The 22,096-nt window shown below is 36.8% G+C and overlaps 1 protein-coding gene across 4 annotated transcripts in view; it reads left to right on the top strand.

The window, feature by feature from the left end:
* KMT2E (lysine methyltransferase 2E) overlaps nucleotides 1–22,096 on the top strand; it is a 57,175-nt gene that overhangs the window by 7,896 nt on the left and 27,183 nt on the right. For 2 of the 4 annotated variants that reach the window (XM_032105831.1, XM_032105829.1), the window contains exons 2-6: nucleotides 10,609–10,790; nucleotides 17,441–17,552; nucleotides 17,893–18,122; nucleotides 19,759–19,839; nucleotides 20,012–20,070. In XM_032105831.1, the coding sequence (XP_031961722.1) occupies nucleotides 18,100–18,122; nucleotides 19,759–19,839; nucleotides 20,012–20,070 (163 nt within the window). In that variant the 5' untranslated portion in view covers nucleotides 10,609–10,790; nucleotides 17,441–17,552; nucleotides 17,893–18,099. Of the gene's footprint in view, nucleotides 1–1,018; nucleotides 1,076–10,608; nucleotides 10,795–17,440; nucleotides 17,553–17,892; nucleotides 18,123–19,758; nucleotides 19,840–20,011; nucleotides 20,071–22,096 lie in introns of all 4 variants that reach the window. The other 2 variants (XM_032105830.1, XM_032105832.1) reach the window with 2 other exon arrangements.

The raw sequence follows: 22,096 nt of genomic DNA, 5'->3' as shown, positions 1-22,096 counted from the left end.
ATTTACTTCTTCTGTAGTAGGTAGCTAATAATTACAGTAGACTCCCAAGTCTTACTAAGCAGCATAGAAAAAAAATAATTAGTCTATTTGATTTCATGAAGCAGCAAAATGTTTATAGTGTTTGAAGGCAACACCAGTAATCTATTTTTAGCCACATATTTTTCCATCCCAAAATCTGTACTTGTTGGGAGGAATATTGGTGACTGAATTGCCATTACTGTTATATTTAATAAAAAATAAATAAACTTAGCCCATACAGTTATAGACATGAATTAGAATTCTTACAGAATGTGGACTGTATCTACTTGCAGAAAGCCTTTATATTTTAGGATGTTTGTCAAGAGTAACAACGTAAGGTAACAGATGTAATGTTTTCTTGGTGAGCAATTGCTAAGTCACAGGCATTTTGTCTAAGTTTAATCAACTGCTTTTTATCATTTTGTGCTAGATGGAGAAATAAGCATTTGCAGTAAAATAGCTGACACAAAAAATGACATAAAGCCAAGATACTTTTACTGGGAAATCACTTTATTAGTGTTCTTAGCTTTTGAATTCTTCATTAAAGGCATTTTACATTCTGTGATACACCATAGCAGGCTAATGTTAGGTAGCTAATATATATACTTCTTCAAGCAATAAGTGATATTGCTATGAAAAAATAATTTTTCTCTTAACTTCTCTTCATGTGCTGTACTTGTTTTGTAGTTTACAGTTCTTTGACTCTCCAGCTCAAATAATTTATGGTTTTTGAATGGCTAGGCCTTTTTTTGTGTGACTTACTTTCAGTTGTATAGCAGGTGTTTAGTAAACTTAGAGATATCAAGCAATTTGCAGTTAATTTTCAATTTTGGTTGAGTTCTGCAAATAGAAAACAAAATCTGTAAGCATGGTGTTTGTTTGAATATCTCTGCTTACTGTGTCTTTGATAGATTTCTGTTCAATAAACTAATTCTTACTCTTTCTGTGACTGCTGTTACCTTTATTTCCCTTCTACCACTCATTCTTTTTCTCTTCCTAGTCCCATATTTTGTCTAACTTCCACTGAGAGAAGAAAAGGAGTGAAGAGAGTGAGGAGGTAAGGGCAAGTCTTCATGTTTTAAGGGACTGATGTAAATATTTGAGTAAGAGACACTGCTTTCACTCATGGGAATAAGCAAGAGCAGCACTGTTGGACCAGATAGTAAAGGAAAATGGCTTATGTCCAGTGGAAAGCAGCTTTGCTGTATAGCAGAGACTTGAGTAAACTGGCAGACTTACTCTTGGTTTATACTTAAAAGTGTGGCTTGCTCTGTGCAGACTAGAGTCTGTGTAGTGCATGTTATGACCTGTGTACTGATGGAAACCTTGTTACATGATAGAAACTCAATTTTTTTATGCATAAATCTTGGATACCATGAAGGAGACAGGGGTTTTCATTTCTTTCTTTGAGATACTAAACTCTGACCAATTCATAAAGTTTGGCTGCCATTCCAAATGTGACTGTGCTCTTTGTTGAAGGTAAAATCCTGTGTTTGTCTCAGGATGTTCATAAGCCGAAAGAAACAGTTTGCCCACAGAAGTTGTGGATGCCCCGTTGCTGGAAGTGTTGAAGGCCAGGTTGGATGGGGACCCTAAACAGCCTGGTAGCAGAAGGTGTCCCTACCCGTGGCAGGCTTGTTGGAACTGGGTGATCTTTCGGGTCCCTTCCAACCCAAGCCATTTTGTGATTCTGTGCTAGTAAATCGTGCTTATTTGCACTACTTTAAAAGCGAAGTTGGAGGAGGAGTCTTACTTTGTCAGTTGTAATAGCAGTATTTCTGTTGGTCTAATCATCAGGTAGGTCTGTGTCAGTACAACCAATAATGTCATAAAACAGAAATTTGACAGGGCTAGGAGCTTAGTACCCTTGAGCTCTCTGAAGCTTACTGAAAATTCAAAAGGTGATGGGGGCAGCTATGAGCAGTATCCTGCAAGAAACAGGGAGAGAAAGCATAATAATTTTAGCCATTATCTGTCATGCTTAACTTCAAACCAGCCATAGCAGGTACTTTTTTGGGTTTTTGTCTGACAGGGCACATGAGGAGGAGGTTAGAGGGACATAAGTACTGACAAGGTATAGGTGACAGTGGACAGCATAGGAGGTTTTTGAGGGGCTTGTGAGTGAGGCTGGAAGAGTTAATACTGTGGTGGGGAGGAAGATACTGCTGAGAGGGATATAGAGAACATTAAGTCAGTGGGAATGTTTGAGCACACACTACAAATACCAGATTCCTTTTAGAACATGTTGTTTCTTCTATATGATGTGCAGGAGTTGGTCATTAATAGGTCTTAATTTGTGTATTTGAGTGTGCCTACTATGTCATATTTTTCCTACTCCCCTTTCTTACTTGTCTCAGCACAAATTAGAAGTAAGCTGCTAATTTATCTGTTACATTACCATGGAAAGCAGCAAACAGTAGCAAAGGTCTTAAATTGGACTCACAGTTGTTCCTAAGCCTGCACAGTTCTTACTGCACCTGCAGTGGTGTAACATCTGGAAGTTGGATATCCATCCTGATCTCTTAGGAAAATCTATACAGTTATGGAGCATGTTAGGGGAAACAGAGAAAACTTCCTTGTATGTAAGATTAGTCATTTATTCATGTATTCTGCTTCTAGGTCTGATTAAAGATGTGTTACCTTCTGAGAAACACACAGCAATGAATAAATATTGATTACTTTATACATTTATTTATGGTATGTGTATATATGCTGCATATTTTTTCCACATTTGTGTGTTGATACATGCATATACGTATATACATGTGCATAGTGTAGTTTACTATTTGAAGGATATCTAGAGTATACCATTAAAATGCCAGTTGCTCTTGCAAATTTTAAAAATAACCTAATTCTTGTTAGACTTGTATGCTCAGAGCACTAGTAGAAAGCAGTTTAGAAAAGCGTGATTTTATTTAGTAAAATCCTCTTTAAATCTCCTCTCTTCTCCCTTCCCCCATTAAAAAAAAGTTAAAAAAAAAACAAACAGAAAAACCCAAGAAAAAAACGGAGCCCAACACACACATACCTTCCAAACCAAAAGCAAACAAATTCTAAAGAGGAGAAAAACCTGTAGGTAGGAAAGCCAAGTAGTAACGCTTAGTTTGTTGGTTTTGTGACAGTTCAGGACATGAGTTTTCACACTGTATTTGTGGACTCTGCCAGACTATTGGTAGTTGCATTTTTAATTAGATTTGTCCTGTATAGATCATGCTAGGGCATAGGTGTATCAGCTTTCCTTAGCTCCATTATTGTGGATTTCTTGGGATCAAGGGTGGTTCCCATGACCATGGGTTAAAATTATTGGCCTGTAAATCTGAAGGAAAGTATGACAAGAATTGCTTTTGCTCATGATTGCAAAACGTGTGTACACATATGATGTAATTGGAGGGAGGAGGAGAATGTTTAGATTGCATTCTCAATAAATCCAGCTTATGCGTAGAAGATGCATGGTGAGGTAATAACATACAATAAAACGGAATACTACCTTTTGGTCGTCTATTACCTGACATGACTTTGTATAAACAAGTAACAATAAGATATGCAGGAGTCAGCAGAGGTCTGAAAGCAGTAATACAGTCTTGGAAATCTTTACATCTTGACTGAAGGACCTTATTGGTATCAGAAACAGTAATTAGTTTTGTAGTGATTCTTTGTAATTTTGGAGCCAACGTGGACTCACAGTAGCATGGATTTTCAGCTGGGAGCAAATGGAAGTTAGAGTTTTGGTTTGGGCTTAGTGGTGTAGAACACTTTTACAATCAACTTGACTTGAAGTTACAACCAGGTTAGCATTGTGAGCTGGTTAAACTGAAAGGTTTTGCTTGGCTCAAGACTGTCACGCAGGTAGTTTGTGTTTTAACACTGATTTTTTTTTTTTTTTATCTGTTAGTCTCATAACTCTTCTACCCTTTCTCTTTTCCCTTGGTCAGTGCTTGAGTGGAAAATTGCCTGTTTCAGCAATTTCATTTGTTGCTTAAAGTTAATTCCCTTAAGATTTGTACACATCTCATGAAAATGAGCCTTTTTATATACTTTATAACTAATGTGTGTTTTCTGATACTTAGTGCTGCTCCAGGAAATGGTTACTAATTTCTTGCCTGGATTTAAAGGTGTGAGGCAAGGGGTTTACCAGTATTCTTAGTTTAGCAAAGGAGAGCCTCTTCTGTGCTTGTGTTCAGGGGAAATAAGCTCTACTTGAACATGAGGTGAACTGTCCATTGTGGGATAAGTTGGGAAACAGTGTAGTTTTTTAGGTGTTCGGGCCTGACAATTAATTACTCTTGGCCATTTCAGTTACTCAATTTACTACATATGGGAAAATTACCGCTTTTACCTTTTATGTATTTTGTAGTACATATTTCAAGTTACATAATTCTGCTTTTAAGTAAAGGTAGTTGTCATATGTAGATAGATTAGAAGGTTTTGATTAATTTTTCTTCAACTCTAGTTCTGTGGATTTTGTATATGGACCTTGTGAAAATACAGAGTAGATAGAGAGATGGTAATTTGGTTAGTATATTAATATTTCTGTAGTGACATTAGTTAAGGACTTTAAGGTGAAGTTGTATGCGTCAGTATAAAATCTAAATAATTATTTATCTTCAACTAGCACTGTTTTCTCTAATGAAATACTTAGCCTAATTATAGGCTAATTAGAATTAAGTTTTCCTCCTTAAACCTCTGTGTTTAGGGAGATCCTGGTAATTCTCTTTGCAGAGGCATTCTGTAATGAAATCTCCCAAATCTTGAAACTATCTAATAACTACTTAATAGTTATTAGATATCTAATATTCTAATATCTAATAACTATTTTTTTAATCTTGTAATTGTTGATGGGTGATTACTGATAACTGCAATTGGCAGAAAAAATACTGAAGAACTTACATGTATATTGAAGTCATAAAAACAGTAACAATAAGAATTAGTATTTTTGTAATGCCTAGTGATGTGAGAAACTTGAACTGATTTAGCAATCAACTTAATTTAGTGTAGTCTTCAGTGTGTGGGAAATTATATTTGAGGTAGGATATAATTTAATTGTGAGCTTAATTCATTATTTCACTGATGTCCTTTTTTTAATTAGAAAACAAATGTTAAGTCTCAAGTTGCTTTGTTCTTAACTTCTATAGTAAATGTATTTTTTGTAACTTCTGTATGCTTTTTGGTTTTTGTATTTGTCACATGACAATAGAATCTGAAAATTGATTCATGGAAAGGGAAAAACAAGGAACAGTAACCCTGTGTAAAAAACTGTCAGAGATGTGAAGAAGAATAGTAAAAACAGCTTTCATTAATTTTTTTTTCCCCTCTGGTTTTTGTAGTATTAGACGTAAATATGGTTAAAAACAACACCAACAAACAAAAAACCCACACCATATTGTAATAAATAACATTAAGTATTATAAGTAATAATACTATCTTGATATATTAAAGTCTCTTTAGGATTTTTTAATATTTAAGACAAATAAGTTGTTACTGGTGTTGCCACCATCTCTTATAATTGATTTTTATGGAAAGTTTTGTATCTCTGCATCTAGATGAGAGCTTTAGTATTCTTAGACATACAACATAGGGTTTAGCAGGTTTAAAACTACTAATGTAATTTCAGGAGATCACCCACTTAACTTCTGATTCAGGAGCTGAGCTGTCTCTGTTTGGGGCTTTTGCCTCCTTTGTGTACCAGTGGAAAAGTTAAATTTTTTCTTCTGATGTGACACAAGTGATCTTAGCGGTATGTGACAGAAAGGAAATGTGGTCTTTGTTAGACCACAGAATAATGTTGTGTAAGTGGAATACCTCAGGGATAATATGTAAGGGTTTTTTTGTTCTTTAATGCATAAATTATGTTCTCTGTACAAAGTCATAGAGATTAATATTTTGGAATGTATTATGCTCTTATACTGCTGTTGTTAGAATACAATTAATTTTTTAAAAAAGGGTTCTGGTGTCATAAAGTGGATCGTGAGAAGTATGGTGAGGCTTCAAATATTTTAGACTTGATGTGGCTGTTGAGTCAAAAAGCTCCTCTGTATTCTGTAGAGACGCGAAGTGCCATTAAAAGTATAAACCAGTATGAACGAGCAGTGAAGTGTGATGGGTGTGAAGAGGTTGATCTTGGACAAGATAAATGTTTTAACCAGATAGAACAGAAATTTGTTTGGGTATAAGATGGACGTTTTATTATTAGGGCAAGAGAAACTTTCTTACTGCAACTAAATAAAAGCAAAATTTATTTTAATAGGGGATGGTTTTTTTTCATGTAATAAAGGTGTAGGGTGATTATGAGAAAATTTGTGAATCTAAGACATTGCCAAAATTCTTTCAGAGCTTAGAGTGTACTATCACTAATAGAGTGGACTATAACAAAATTGGAGGGCGTCTACTGTTATTAATTAAGGTACAGTAGATGAGCCATTTTGTCCAGTAAAGAGCTGATCAATGAACTTTGGACTAGCAGTTTGTATATAGTGGCTTTTAACTCTGTGACCCTGAAATTAACTGGACAAACCAGTGTGGTCTTCCTATCTTTAAAATTCATGTACTGCTTGAAGAAAGACTTTCTTAAACAGGAAGTTGTGGAAATGAGTGTACCTATGAAAACCGTTTCTTAAAGGCCACAGATGACAGATTGTCAGAGTTCTGAAAGAATAATTACTTGAAATAGATGGATGCTTGCAGAAACTGGAAAGTACCAAATCATGACAGCAGAGAATATTCTGCTTCAAAGGATAAGCAATCTCTTCTTAGATAAAATTCCCCAGTGGTTGTGTTATTTCCTTTCTGAACTTATAAAAGTACTGGGAATATAAGTATGTCATGACAACGCTTCTGTTTCTGTTGGTGAGCCTACTTTCTGTTGGCAGAAAATAATTATTTCCCATCATCCCAAATTTGACATCACTGTAGTAATCATTATTGGATGGCCTATATATAAGGTCACAGTTTTGTTTAATAAGTGGGTGTAGTGTTACTAATTTATCCTGCATCTCCCCCCACTCCCATTATGGGCATTTGTTGAGCATGGCTACTCATAAATAATGAGCAGTATTTGTTTGAATTAACTTGGCTGTGTAAGTATTGCAAGCCAGTGACTGCCTCCATTCTTCCATACTTAACTGTAGGTAGAGGAAAAGCGTTAGAGGGTTTTGTGTGTGTGATGAAAAAGGTGGTAAAAAACAGTGAGTTACTATTGCAGTCATGTTCCACTTCCGTTTAGGTGCCACAACATCTATTTACTGCTCTTCAGGCAAAAAAAATATTTGATTCCTCAAGTTTCTGATTTTATTCGGTGTAGATCAGGGTATTAGAATTTCTGACTGAATTCTGACAGAGCTGTATTTGAGTAGCTTGCCATAGGATAGGAGGTTTGTTTTGGCTGTTTGTCCCCCCCCGTTCCCCCCCCCCCGTTTTTTTGTTGTTGCTTTGTTTTGTTTTTTGTTTGTTTGTTGTTGTGGTTTTTGAGCAAGAATGGTGATGTATTTGCTTTGTCAGAGATTGTCATTAATTGGGATATGCATTAGCCGCTGATTTTCAATCTATACATAGCTCTAAAAACATATGTGTAGCTCTTCTTCTGCATTACATTTTAAAAAGCACCCCAAATATCACTTGATTATCAGATTTGGTAAGCAAATCTCTTCTTTCTGTGTTGACAGTGGAGGTCACTTGAACATATGATGATTGGGTAACCTCAGGGGGTGTTTTTGCCTGCATTATTTTACAGCTGATGCTCTACCTGGTTAGAAGTGTTTAAAACCGCACCATCACCAAAATCAAGTTAAAGTACAAGAAATACCTAAGTGAGGATCTTGATCCCAGGCAGTGGTGTCCAGTATGTCTTTTAGACCTACATTGAACCACTAAAACTGTTTTTTTAGAATTACCTAGTAACAGGCATAAAGTAAAAAGTCCATTCTGCTAATGATTGGGTAGCATAGGTCACACTGCAGGGAGTAATGGAACAGCCATTAACCCTGGGCTGGCCGATATACCTGGATTTAAAACATTCATGGTTTCAGTTACTGGGTAATTTTTTTACTTTTTCAGAAGGTGGGAACTAAATGGTGATTTGATGTTTCCTGTAAATTGTAGGTGCAGCTGTTCAGGATTCTGCCCTACAAGTAGAGTTACCTGTATGGCGGCAAAATGAGAGCTCACTTAAACTGTTAGAGGGGTTTACGGTTTTCTTCATGCCTTCTACTGAAAGTACTCTATACCTGCTTTTGGTTTAACATATTTTTCTTGCTACTTATTCTTGAAAATAGTATGTTTTTTCTTAATTTTATGCATAGCTAGTGATACGGTTTGTTATTTGTGGTATTTAGTAAGAAAACGCCAGCATTTAAATGAGGAAAGCAAAATATTCTGAAGGCTGCTTGGCCCGATAGCTTTCCAGTTCACTGTATAATAGGACCAAAACACACCTTTTGCTGTCTAGAAGGAGAATGAACTGTACGTTTAGGCACTTCAAGCATCTTGGTATGTTCTTATGTTAATTGCCAAACTTCAGTATTACAAAATTTAGGAAGTTAGATGAAGACTTGCTGCCATCTCGTACTTTAGAGATGTCTTGTACATGCCACTTTGTCATCCTGAAAGTGCTGACCTATTCAATAAAAGAAGAAATTCAGATTTAATTCCACAGTGTTTGTCTGAAGTCCATTTTTCACTGGGGGCTTGTGGTTTTTTGCCATCATAGTGTTTGACAAGGATAAGATGTTAAGATGAAGTTCAACTGGGGGAAGTGCGGGATTCTGCACCTGGGGTGGTCCAACCCTGGATGTACAGAGAGATTGGGGAATGAGAGGCTGGAAAGCAGCGCCATGGAAAGGAACCTGGGGGTCCTGGTCAGTGGAAAGTTGAACCTGAGTCAGCAGTGCCCTGGCAGCCAGGCAGGCCAGCCATGTCCGGGGGGGCATCAGGCGCAGCATCGCCGGCCGGGCAAGGGAGGGGATTGTCCAGCTCTGCTCTGCTCTGGGGCAGCCTCACCTCGAGTGCTGGGCGCAGTTCTGGGCACCACAATATAAAAAAGACATCAAACTGATAGAGAGTGTCCAAAGGAGGGCAACAAAGACAGTGAAGGGCCTTGAGGAGAAGCGACTATGAGGAAGGGCTATGAGGAACGACTGAGGTGACTTGGTCTGTTCAGCCTAGAGAACAGGAGACTGAGGGGAGACCTCATTGCAGTTACAACTTCCTCGTGGGGGGAGGAGGAGGGGCAGACACTGATCTCTTTGCTCTGATGGACTAGCGTGACAGTACCTGAGGGAGCATCCTGAAGTTGTGTCAGGGGAGGTTTAGGTTGGATATTAGAAAAAGGTTCTTTGCCCAGAGGGTGGTTGGGCACTGGAACAGCTCCCCAGGGCAGCGGTCACAGCACCAGCCTGACAGAGTTCAAGAAGCGTTTGGACAATGCTCTTGAGCACATGGCATGACTCTTGGGGATGGTGCTGTGCAGGGCTGGGAGTTGGTCTTGATCATCCTGGTGGGTTCCTTCCAAATGAGCACATTCTGTAATTCTTTGAAAATACATTAATCTCAAAATTGTTGTGCTCTTGTAGACATCAGCTAAGATACAACATTTTGTGGTGTGAGTGTCTTTACTAGGCACAGTATGTGCTTCATTGCAAAGTGGTCTGTGGTCTTGCAGTTTTGACATTTTGGAAAGAGTTTGCAATTATTTGTTATGTAAGTACTGAAGATACTGGTCTTATTTTACTTAAATTATGTAGTCATTTGTGTAAAACCTGGTCTGTATTAGTGTATAAAAGTGCATTAGTTTACTAATCAGTGAATAGCTGAGAGCTGTTTACGTTTCTCCTGTACTTGATTGGATCTTCTGCCCTATGCAGTAAGGGAAGTGGGGGACTTGTAGTAAGTGGCAGACAGGTCAGATGCTTTATGCACTCATGGAAGTCAAGCAGGTTGTAGTTTGCTCTACAGTTAAAAGCTACTAGTGATTATTTTAATTTTACTTCTTTAAAAAAATCACTTCAAAAAGTGGCACTGAACAGGCGTTGTATCTTCTAGCAGTGATTTATTAAAATGGAAAATGTTTCCTATCATTATTGTGAATTGTTAGAATGGTTTTGCTTTTAAAAAAATCCTAAATGGTAGTTAAGACATGAGATTTTTTTTTTTAAGTGCGAAACAAAAGTGAACAGTGCTGTCTGAGACCCTAAGTTGCAAATTCTCTAACTAGGTTTTCTGTTGAAAGGTACAGCAACTAGGCTTTGACACACAGAGCATAAGCAAAAGTATTTCATGTTCAGTAAGTCTGCCATAAAGTGAGTCCTTGGCACTTCCCTGATTGTGCTGGGGTTTTTAATAATAATTTGAGTGATTGTCCATTTGTAAATATTTTCAGGTTCCGGTTGTTAAGATCGTCACACTCCTTAAAGAAGTTTATTTGGCGGTTACTTTTAGAGAGGATTGAATGTTTTCCTTTCCTTTGCTTGTGTAAATTAATGAAATAATTGTGACAGATACAAGTGCAGTTTTAAATTAAAATACATACGTGGTGGTAAAATTGCCTGGGTTTAAAATGAACTCCCTTAATCTTTTGCATGTTTTGGGTTTTTTTAACAGGGTTTGTGGATGCACTTAGATGTTTGCAATGAGCACTGTGGCTGGCATGCCCCAGTGTTTGGATACCAATGCATAGGACTCCGTAGTAATCGAATTTATCAGAACGAACGTCATGAGCAGAGTGATCCCATTGGGGGTTGACACAGCAGATACTTCTTATTTGGAAATGGCTGCAGCTCAGAGTAAGTATTGAACATAATTTGTAAGTTTTCTTACTGATTTTTTAATTACTTTTTATTCGTTCATGACTCTTCCTTGAATACAATTGGAGAAAAAATGTCCTGCTTAGTTTTCTTGAATCTTAATTAGTTAATTAATAACTGTCCACTTTATTCTTATGTCAGTTTCTTCCACTTCAGGGGGAGCAAAGGAGAGAAGCTAAATGTTTCTACAAATGCATATTTTTCTTGCTTATCACACTGAGAAGTAAAGATGCTGCTTGGTTTACTTTTCATGCTTCAAATATTTTGCCATTTCAGTTTCCTTTTTAACTACATGTAAAAAATATTTTTGATTTTGCACATTACAAAGGTAAATTAATTTGGTGCATTAAACTGCAAGAAAGTAGTAGTAATTAAGACAAGGGTGCATTTCTTCATGGAAATTGAAGGCCTAGCTTAAATGGCCAATACCATGTCTTCAGAAAGTTATTTCTGTATGTAAAAGCCTAGTAGAAAAATAATTCATTTAGTAACTGTGTATAAGTGATTACAAAGAGCCAATGAATCATGCATTCCAGTATCTCTGGCTTTGCATGAAGTAGTGTAGTGAGTTTCTGGGTTTTGGGGGATGAAGATGGTGGCTTGTGGGTTTTTTGTTAGGTTTGGGGGGGGGGGGGGAGGGGTGTTGTGCATGTACATGTGTGGTTTTTTGTGTTGTGGTTCTTTCTGTGTTTTTCCCCCTAGTCTCCTGTACAGTATTGATTGGCTGAGGTTTAGGTATTGTTGATCTCTGACTGGATACTTCTCTTGTCAAACATCTTTCCATGTGTGTAGCATCAACATGACTGTCAAATGTTTGGAAGAAAAACCACTTTCTTCTCAAACTTTGAAGGGAAGTTTGAGGTGAACTCTAGAATGGCTTTTTTAAAGGATGTTTCTCTCCTGTGCTTCCAGTTATATATGAGGCTCTTCCAGGTTTGCACCGTTTCTTTGAAGAGAACCAAGAATTTGCAATTCAAAGTTTTTTGTTACATAAAATTTTTAAAGTTGTTTTATCTTTTCGTATTATGAACACTATATACCTTGGTACAGAAGATTTTTTAACTTCAGTAAACCATTCATGTATCTTTTCATTATCTTTTCCTGTGCTTTTCTTTTATGTTTAGAGAGGGTCATGATTCCTGAGGTTGCTGACATTCCTTGCAGACACAGCATGTCATGCTGAAATTAAAATAAATAAATAATAGTTGTCAGTATAAACAAGATAGGGTTCACAGTGTGTCACTTGCTTGATGCTGTGGCAGAGTGACCCAATTAGTAGCTGCTTTTCTTCACATGTTAAGTGGCTGTTACCAGTTAGATGAATTCTTGTCATCTCTGCCATACTCGTGCTGAAATATGTGTAGCTGCATGATTGGTGTACGCTGATTCAAAAGCCATGTCCCTGTCACAAGAAGTGTGACACAAAGGTGTGTCCCTAACCTACCAGCTTACACAGTTGTAAACCTTTTCTGTCACTGTCTATGTGATTTTACTTTTTGTTCTTGTACATTTTCCTCCAGAGAGTAGTGTGTTGGAGATAAGAGTGCATTAATAGCAGTCATAGATGGGTCTTTGAGCACGTTCCTGGGGTTTTCCCAAGAGGGAGGAGCTGAATTTTTTCCACTGTGACTGGCAGGTCTGATATTGCTTCATCAGTTGCTGAAGCATGAGCAAACACAAGAATGGGGGAGTGGCAATTTGATTATGCAGGAGAAGCAGCTTCGGAAAAAAGCTCTTTGTGTAGTGCAGTCTCTTAGTGCTGGAAGATTATTCTTTATGCTTCAAACCAAGGCATAAGCCCATTAAAAAAGGGGGTCGTTTATACGATTAATAGTTCCACATATTTTAATAATTGTAGCAAATAGCTGTCTATAGAATAACCATACTAAGATGTTTAAAACACCTTAAAATTGGGTGAGATGGTCTGTTTCTTACATTACGTGTACTTAAGTGGGGTCTCCAGATAGATCTTAGTGCTGTCATAGTCCAAAACACACATATTTTGCCTTTACTTATAGATCTTACTAAAGATGAGTATGTGTGACTTTTTAGTGGTAAGGTCCCTTGTAATTAGTAAGCAGAACAAGCCATTTCTGAAGGTTCAAAATGTGCTTCCTTGGCTTCAGAGAGTGCTAGTGTAGCTTAGACCATAAGTATAAGCTACACATTGGGAAATGCCATTGGTGGTACTGCTTTTCTGGTTTTAATATTTATACATGTTCTTTAGAGAGAAGGCCTGTGTAATAAACTTCACAATTACAGTGTACAGATCATTGTATTGAGTTCAGTATCCAGGAGAAAAAGAACACTGGTGTATTCTTAAATACAGATAACATCCGACCAGCCTATACTTGTAGGGCCTGCTACAAGGTGCTTGGGTAGCAGAACCCACTCAGTTGTAGAGAAAGCAGTCCTTGGTTCTTGTTGTCTAGGTAGTGAAGCCTGTCAAATGTTGTTTGGTTAGAAGTGTCTTGAAATAGAAAATGTTTGTTTCTCATGCAAAATATATTGTATTCTTTTATCTGACATGGCCTTCAGCTAGATACTGTTCAGGTGTGCTGGTATAAACAGAAACAAACCTGGATGTGGCAGATTGATGTTGCTGAGGTTGCAATTTGGAGTTTAGGTGCATTTTCAGGAAGTACTGTTAGCTAGGTTTTCACAGCTTAAAGCTTGGATACCGCACCTGCCTTTGAAACATTTTTAGTTCTAATAAGATTTTTGTTTCCCATTTGAATATCTACGTATTTATGCCAGTGGTTGATGGCCCCAAATTCTAATCGATTGTATTTTGGGTGTTAGTCAAACACAGTGTGCTTTTTTTTGCTTTTACCCCCCCCCCCTTTTTTTTTTTAATTTATTGCTAAATGGTCAGAAACAAAACAATATTTAAAAGGAGTGGAGTGGAGAGATCACATTTTGGAGACGAATTGACTTTCTTTGAATCGCTGCCGGTCGACTCCCTTGATATAAGTTAGCTATAAGTGTTTGGGGACTGAGGTTTGGTAAATTAACTGGTCTCGTGTGTTCCTTTAATTTCTCACTAATGCCATCTGCTGGCAACATGCAGAATATTTTGTTTCCATTTTAGATATGAACAGTAGGAAATGACTCAGAACATGTAGTTGTTTAACTTGCTAAATGAAAATTCTCTCAAGGTTTTTTGTTTTTTTTTTATATATATATAAGCATCTCTGCTTTTATAATTGATTTGAGAAAATACTGTATTTCTGTTTTCAAGGTATAGGTATGTCTTAAATCACTGCAGCCCAAGAGCATGTAGAAAGCTTTTTTATGGAGCTTTTTGTTTTGTTCCCTGTGAACATTTCACACAGTTTTGAATTGCTGACCACAACGCTTAATGAGTATATGTGATATTTTAGCAAAATAACATGGTCAGTTTATCCCAGTAATGTTTGTTTATGTAGGAAATAATACTAACGTTTTGGTCAAACTTCATATATACTGTGTTGTAATGCAAACATTGCAGTTTTGATGAAAACCAGAAATACAATAAATATCTTTCTTCAGTAAGACTGAAGTTGTTTGAGGTGAAGCTGAAAAATGTGGTATGATCAGTAGGCTGACAGGCTTAGTATCTCAGTGTCTTACAGAACTGGCTAATGTCCAAAAATACAGGCAAGGAAAACCTTACAGTGTTCTCACAGATCTGAATGCTTACACTTTTTCCTCCTGAAAACTTGCTGGGATGCCTGTAGAAATGCCAATGGTGGGATTAGGGGGTGTTTGTCTGTAGCACAGTAGTTAGTGCCTTGCTGCTTGGGCCCTGCTACTTGAGTCCCAAAAAAATGTAAAACTTGATTTCTAAATTAGGTGATATCTCATGCTTTAATCATCTGTATAATTAAATATTTTTCCAAGAGGCATTCCTTCTCAAAGCTATCCAACTCTGAGATGCCTATTTCAGAAGAAGGGTTTGACCTTTGAACAGACGGTATTATATAGGGCATGGTTGGCAAAACCAAGGAATTCAGTGACCTATCTGCCAAAGTTGATTCTGTCTGTGGCTCTCTGGAAAAAGGGCGCTCATTCTGTACTGCTTATGGGGTCTGTATCACCTTTCTGTTGACTGTAAAGGAAACCTGTGAAGGTTAATTTCTAGCTTCAGTGAATGCTTTTGGAGCTCCTTCCTCTAGTTGTTGGTTTCTTCCACACTTCCCCAGCCCAGTGCAGTGGGTAAATGGAACAGTAACAGTTACATTCAGAGCTCTAGTGAGCACCTGTTACAATTGAAAGTAGTGTCTGTGCCTGGATGAGCATTTGAGAAAAGTTTTACTGAAAGCTGATTGTGCTCCAAATTTGTATTTATGTTACAACTTCTTAAATAGTTGCCTTTCTGTATCACCTGATTTTTCTCCCACCATTTTTGTGGTTTTACTTGTTCAAGTAATGACATGCCTTTTTCGTATTAACATTGTTCTCTGAATCTGTTTTATGAGTGTTAAAATAGTGATAAATGAATGGCTTTGGAGGCTTTACACTTCTGCTTCCCACCACTGTTATGCCTCTAAATACTAAGTATTGTTCTCTTAAATGGTTTATAAATTGTTAGAGTAAGTAAGAAATGGATGTAGGGATGTCTTTCCTCATATTTTGCAAGAGACCTGGAGTATCTTTCTGATTATTGTAGTCAGTTGATGAAATACACAACCTCTCTTTCTTAAGACACTTTCATTCTGGTATGTTTCACTGAATGTTTCTGTGTTTAAGTAGCTGGTATTTAGGTCATAATAATACTTACTTTTAATGAAGGAAACTCTGCTAAATTAATCCTGGATGGATTGTACCAGAATCCCCTCCTGCTTGTCCTTTATTAGTAAGCCTTCCTGCTCTGAAAACTTAGTATTTTCCAGCAAGACCTGGGTTGAGCATTGAATGCAGAGTGGGTAAGAGTACCCGTGTTATTACTTGTGCCATTCAGGAAATGGTGAAGAGTAGTAGTAGTAGAAGCAATGCAGTGATGAAGATTTATTTGTACTGGAGAAGCTAATTTCTGCCCTAGCCATGAGGAATGTGTAGCTAATGCCTCATTCACTGGCATTTTAGTTGGCTAGGTCATCAGAAGGATTACTGGATCGCAGAAGAGGTGTATGATTACAGCACAGATGTGTTGGTGAATAGGTAAAAGCAAATCGGTTGGAAAGGCACAGTTTTTTTCATTTTTGTCTTTTAGTCATGAGCTAAAGTTCTGAGCTGCTTCTAGAAGCTAATTCTAACAAACTCAAAATAAAATCGTATTTTCAAGTTGTGAAGGGGTGTAAGAGTAAGCGAGGATTTTTCTGGGTTTATGAGGTAACAAAGAGCAAGTGCTATCAGAGTTGGTTTGTCTCATGCCAGTCAGAAGTTGTATTTTTAACATTAATACTTCACATGATTTGTGTGCTCACATGTTTGTTCACTCAAAAAAAGGCAGCTGATGACTGTTGGAGACAATAATCTTTTAAAAAAAGATTTTTTTCTTTGGACTCTAGAAACTAAAGCCCTCCCCCAGTAGTGCTTTTAACTAGTTTCTTATTAAACAGTTTTATCATGTGGTAACCTCACATGGGAAAAAGCTCATAAGGAGAAATGGGCAACCAAACCCATAAGTAGGACACTTTCAAATAGATGTGAAAATACTGCATTTTGTTCAGAAAGTTAATGATTAATTATATTTTTTCCAATGTTGTTGGTGTCCTTTTAAATCAAGCTAGTATTGCTTCATGGCATCGCAAAAAAGCCTCTGTCAGGTATCTTAATGTCGAAGAAAAAAATCCCGTCAGTATCTATTTTAATTTAAGATTCAGAAATACCAAGTTTATTTTAAAAATCAGTTCAAGGAATTGATAAGATATGTGATAGGAGCTGGAATTCACGCACAATAAACATAAAACTAGAAAAGTAAACTAGATTTATGATGTGAGTCAAGTCCGCTTCAGTTTTACTGTAGGTAACCTGGATTCAATTGTCTTAGTGTGATTAAATCATATGGTGCAACAAAAAACCTGCAAGTTATCTCAGTCACGCAGACACGAGTAACTGTTTGAGAAAGGTCGTGAAGATGTAATTTTTTGTGCTCAAATAGATCTTCCTGTTTTAGTACTCCTTTATCTTCTTTCATATTGTGGTTTAGTGCATATCTACCATAGTTTGTATATTGAAGAAGGCACTGCCTTTGATACAAAACATTCTCTTGCAAATTGTTGTCACCTTTTTCCCTCTATTTAAAGATAAATCAATAGAAACTACCTTGTTTAGATAATTTGCTCTAGTTAGGATTTCTGGTTGTAGGAGCAGTTAGTGCAGGTGGTGCCCTGCCACTGCCTCTGTGTGTCGCTGCAGGGCTCTATTGTTGTGCAGCCCTCGGAATCAGCATCAGTCCTTGGGCAGAATTCCTTCTGGCAGCTTCTGTTACTGCTCGATTTTTTTTTTTTTTTTGGGGGGGGGGGGGGGGGTTTCCTGCATGAGGGGGCTGCTGGAGGGGTTGCAAGTTTGTTCCTGCCTCCGTGTGCTCCTTTAAACAGAATCAGCCGGAAATTAATTAGAAGTTGTGCTGCAAGTACCTCCAATTTATTGATATAAATTACATAGTAATTGCATTTGTTCTTCATCTGTCTTTTGCCTTGCAGACCAGAATCTGTAGAAGCTAGCCCTGTGGTAGTTGAAAAATCGAACAGTTATCCACACCAGTTGTATACCAGTGGCTCGCATTCACACAGTTACATTGGTTTGCCCTATGCAGTAAGTTTTGTGCTAACTATTCTGGACAAAATATATTATGTAAAAATCTGCTGGTTTTATCTGGAAAAGCTGATTTGTGCTTATATTTCTGTATCTTACTGGGAGTTGGGTAAGTTGGCTAAAAATGGTCAGTTAGAAGCAAAATACAGAATATAGTGCACTTAAATATATGACATAGTTGAGAAGTTAGAATTGAATTGTGACATAACTAAAATTTTAACCTTTTACTACAAAAATAAGAAGCCTGAAGTTCTTTGGCAAATCAATTCTTACATGTTGGCTTGAATAACCATCGGTGTATGAACATTTACAATAACTTAAGCTTTTAACAAAATCCTAGGACCATAACTATGGTGCTCGGCCTCCTCCAACGCCTCCAGCTTCTCCTCCTCCATCAGTGCTTATAAGCAAGAATGAAGTAGGCATATTTACCACTCCCAACTTCGATGAAACCTCCAGTGCTACTACCATCAGTACGTCAGAGGATGGAAGCTATGGGACAGATATTACCAGATGCATTTGTGGCTTTACACATGATGATGGATATATGATCTGTTGTGACAAATGCAGGTAATAAATATTAAAGTAAATTAAAAAATAAAAATTACTTAAAACTTACGGCTGCACTGAAAGTAAATGTAACTAAATGGTGTTTTAATTACATTGAGTCACAAGAAATTTCCTACCATCAGAAAAGCGCTTGAAGGTTGTGTGGTTTTCTCATAGGCAATGTACTCGGTTAAGGCCAGTGAATATTGTATAATTTATTCTGGTCAGTCTTGACTGCTCATTAGTTTGGTCATGCCTTCATTTGTGCATTGCTGCTTACTAAGGGTATACCTTTTCCCCCTCTAAAAATAATGTCTCTGGTACTCTGTCCCAAGTTATTTGTTAGTATGGTAAAATAAAGACCTGGGCATTACTTAATCTGCATGTACTGAGTAATAAAGCGTCTTGGTGAATTGTGTATATGTGAATCAAAGAACTGGAAGGATGCAAAATAATGTGAAAGAAACTTCTCGAATATTGGTTTCTCTGTGCATGATCCTTCTGATAACTTTAATTTTCAAAGGATTTAGTTCATAAGTATTAAAAGACTAACCTAGATTCTTATTGGAGAAGCTGAAGTTAAATGTTTAGACTTCTGAGTTTATGCTTAAGCACCTACTTGATCATAGTATAATAAGAGACTGCTGTTAAATACTTGAAGTTGGAAAAAAAAAATCAGAAATTTTTAGAGCTGATATATTTAAGAGAAGAAGACAAATCTCATGTTTCTACTCAATATTAGCCTGTATTTTTACATTCAGTATGGTTAATGAATGCTGCTGAATTTCTTCGATCTTTGTGTATTTATAAAATGATAGTTATAGCTAATTAAAATACTAATTTGAGCTCCATTCTTCTGTCTGCTTATTTAACAATCTTGTTAGTAATTTCTGATGGTCCCTGATTCTGATAATCTTGCTCATTATTTTGAAATGTATTAAGATGTTCTTCCAGCAGTAAAGTTGTAGGCAGTCACCGGAGTAGGTAGAGTTTTTTCCTTCGAAGAAGAGATTTTCTGTGAGGAGTTGTGAATTTACCACGACTCTTTCCAAGTGGGAAGATAACTATTTTTGTGTCCCTCATCCTTCTAGCAGTGTAGGGATGAGTGTTAGCTACTGTTTTAGGTTAGCCTTCAGTCTAGCAAGCAGTCTCTTCCCTGACTCTGGGAATCAGTTAAAGCTCTTTCTATGCTGCACAACAGACTACCAGTTTATAACAGGGTGTATAAAAATATGTATTTATTTTTCTCTTAAAATATGTAAGGAAATAAAACCATATCTTAATGTATATTTGTCAGTATAAAAATATTTTATGTATCCGTTTCTAAAAGGAAATTGAATCCTTTTGTTTAAAACCAAACCACTTGTTTCTACGTAAAGCGTAAGTCTTGTTGCTGAGGGTATTTGTCTCTATCTTATTGTCTATTGTGATAATTTGCCATTTTATTTCTGATGCTAGAGAAAAATTTCCAAGAGATGAAATGAGTCAGCTAGCAGAGTGGTGGCAAAGACAGTGATTGAGATGTAGTTTCAGGCAGTATTGAATCTGAGTAAAGATGCCAATGAAAAAAAAGAACAGCTTACTTTCTCTGTGTGTTCTGCCCACTGTTTTAAAAAGTGTACTTTAAAGTTGGGGTTTTGTTTTGGTGTTTTCGTAGTGTCTGGCAGCACATTGACTGCATGGGGATTGACAGACAGCATATTCCTGACATATATCTGTGTGAACGTTGCCAACCCAGGTAAGTAGTTTTGTTGATTTTGAACTCTAAAACTGAATGGAACAGTGCACAACTGATGTTTTCTAAGTATCTGAACATTCAGGTACTTTTCTGTTTATTCTGTAATAGTCAATGGTAAATGCTGGAGGTCTGTTTTAATACTTAGACATACTGATTTATTTTCTAATTTCAGGAGTTTAGATAAAGAAAGAGCAGTGCTGTTGCAACGAAGGAAAAGGGAAAATATGTCAGGTGAGTGACATGTAAAGCTCTTTCCTTAGTAAAGGTCATAAAATAAGTATAAGTTACGTATATAGACTTAAGAGTGCGTACATGGTTCCTGCAGTTTTGACAGTCTTCAGCATATAAGGTTCAGTAAATCAATGCCTTTTACTTGACTGTATTTTACCAACATAACACCGCATCAGAATTGTTGTAGTTCCACATGTCTTTATTAATGGTTTTCAGCACTGCCTTTTTTTTATAGCAGTGCGGAATAATTCAATCTGTTGAACAATGTTCAAGTTTCATAATAAGCAGTGTTGCTTTTCTAATAACTGTAACTCCTTTGAGTAAGGTGCTGAAAATAAGATGGAAAAGCTTCAAGTTTCTTCTATTGGTATGAGAGAGGGTTTCTAAGTCTTTCTTTCTGGAAAAAAGTTTTGGGAGGAAGTGCTGGTTTGTTGGATGTAGCTTGGGTGTTTTGTTATGGCTCTGGGTTTGTTTGGGCAATGGGAAAAGTTGCTAAACTGAGTTAATACAATGTAGGTTATAACGATGCTTTGAGGGTTTTTTACCTTTGATAACCAGATGGCGTGTAGTGCAAGTACCCGTTTCAATCTATGTATTTTATGCAAGTAGTTCTTGTACCTGTTCATGGGATTTTAAAACTCATCTGGCCTAACTCGTCAGAAGTTCTGTCTGGCCATTACCAAAGTGTTTTGTAGAATTCTTGGTTGGCAGCTGGTGCTTTCAAGCTCTGTTACAAAAGTAATAATTTGAGAGGAGGTTATCCTCCTAAATGTAACATATTTTACTTTCAGATCACGTCTCTGAAGCAGTGGAGAGTGTGTGTGTGTGTGTGTGTGTGTGTTTTAAGATTTCTTTTAAAAATACCATGTAGATATGGTCCTGCTGCCCACTTCTTCGGCTTCAGAAAATTTGGGGGTATGCGGCACAGCTGTCCTTGATGCCATTGACACTTGGTGTTGTCAGGTACTAAGTTGCCTAAAGCCCCCTAAAGGCATTCATGACCTACTTAAAAAAACACAGTCATTTTTTGTTTTGTCTGTTTTCATTTCAACAAAACCAAGCTTATTTTACAACGTTTTGGTTGATGACTTGGTCACCCAAATTTAAATTCTAAATATTTCTAGAACTTAAAATTATTTTTGCTGATTCTATTAAAATAGTAGAACAAGTAGATTTATAACTCGCTTGGAGTTAATGAGTTCACTAAGTGGTCTGACAGTATTGTGAGGTTGAACTTGAATTTTCATACAGAATAGGGGAAGTTGATGATCTGAGCTATTCAGTCTCTTAGGATTTGTATGCACACTATCTGATCATTTACTGTAAACTTAAGGGAAAAGAAATAAAAAATCTTAGGAGGAGCTGACAAGATCTTACCTTTGAAGTTAGTGTTTAATCCTCCTCAGTCTTGATGATCAGTGTTCTAAATCTGTTATGCATTCAATAGGAAAGGAAATACTAAATGGTAAAGCAAAAGTATCAAAATGGAGTTAAAAAGAAAGGCAAATTCAGGTCCTCTTTAATCTAAAATGTGGTCAAAGTGCAATATTGATTATTGTGATTTATTAATACATAACTTGAATGTCTGTGCTTACACCTCTTAATTTCCATTTAGCCTGGCTGAATGCACATTGTATTGACTGCTGTACAGTTATTTGGACTTGGTGATTTTGGGTATAAACTGTGTGAGACATTAGTAAAATGGGCAATTTTCATGGATGATTTCAAGTAGGAAAAGCAAAAGTGGCATCAATTTGAATGGATCTTTTCAATGTTTTAGATAGTCAACAGGAGCAGAATGTTACTTTTAACTTAATTATTACTAGTTTACAGGTATTTGATAAAATGTAAGTGCGTATTTTGGGTGCTCTTTGAATAAGTCTATATATATAGGGCTTTTTACTTAGATATGAGAATTCTTCACAGTATAATGTTTTCGTTGTAAAGATTTCTAAAGAGTTGCTGGCTTAGCTGTGTTTCATCCAAAGGTAAGCAGTGGGGAGAAAGTAGTAGATCAGTTGGTGTG

This window comes from Corvus moneduloides, chromosome 4 (assembly GCF_009650955.1).
Source record: "Corvus moneduloides isolate bCorMon1 chromosome 4, bCorMon1.pri, whole genome shotgun sequence".
Lineage (NCBI taxonomy): Eukaryota > Metazoa > Chordata > Aves > Passeriformes > Corvidae > Corvus > Corvus moneduloides.
Note: the sequence above shows the minus strand (reverse complement) of the source record. Positions and strands in the feature narration are given on the sequence as shown.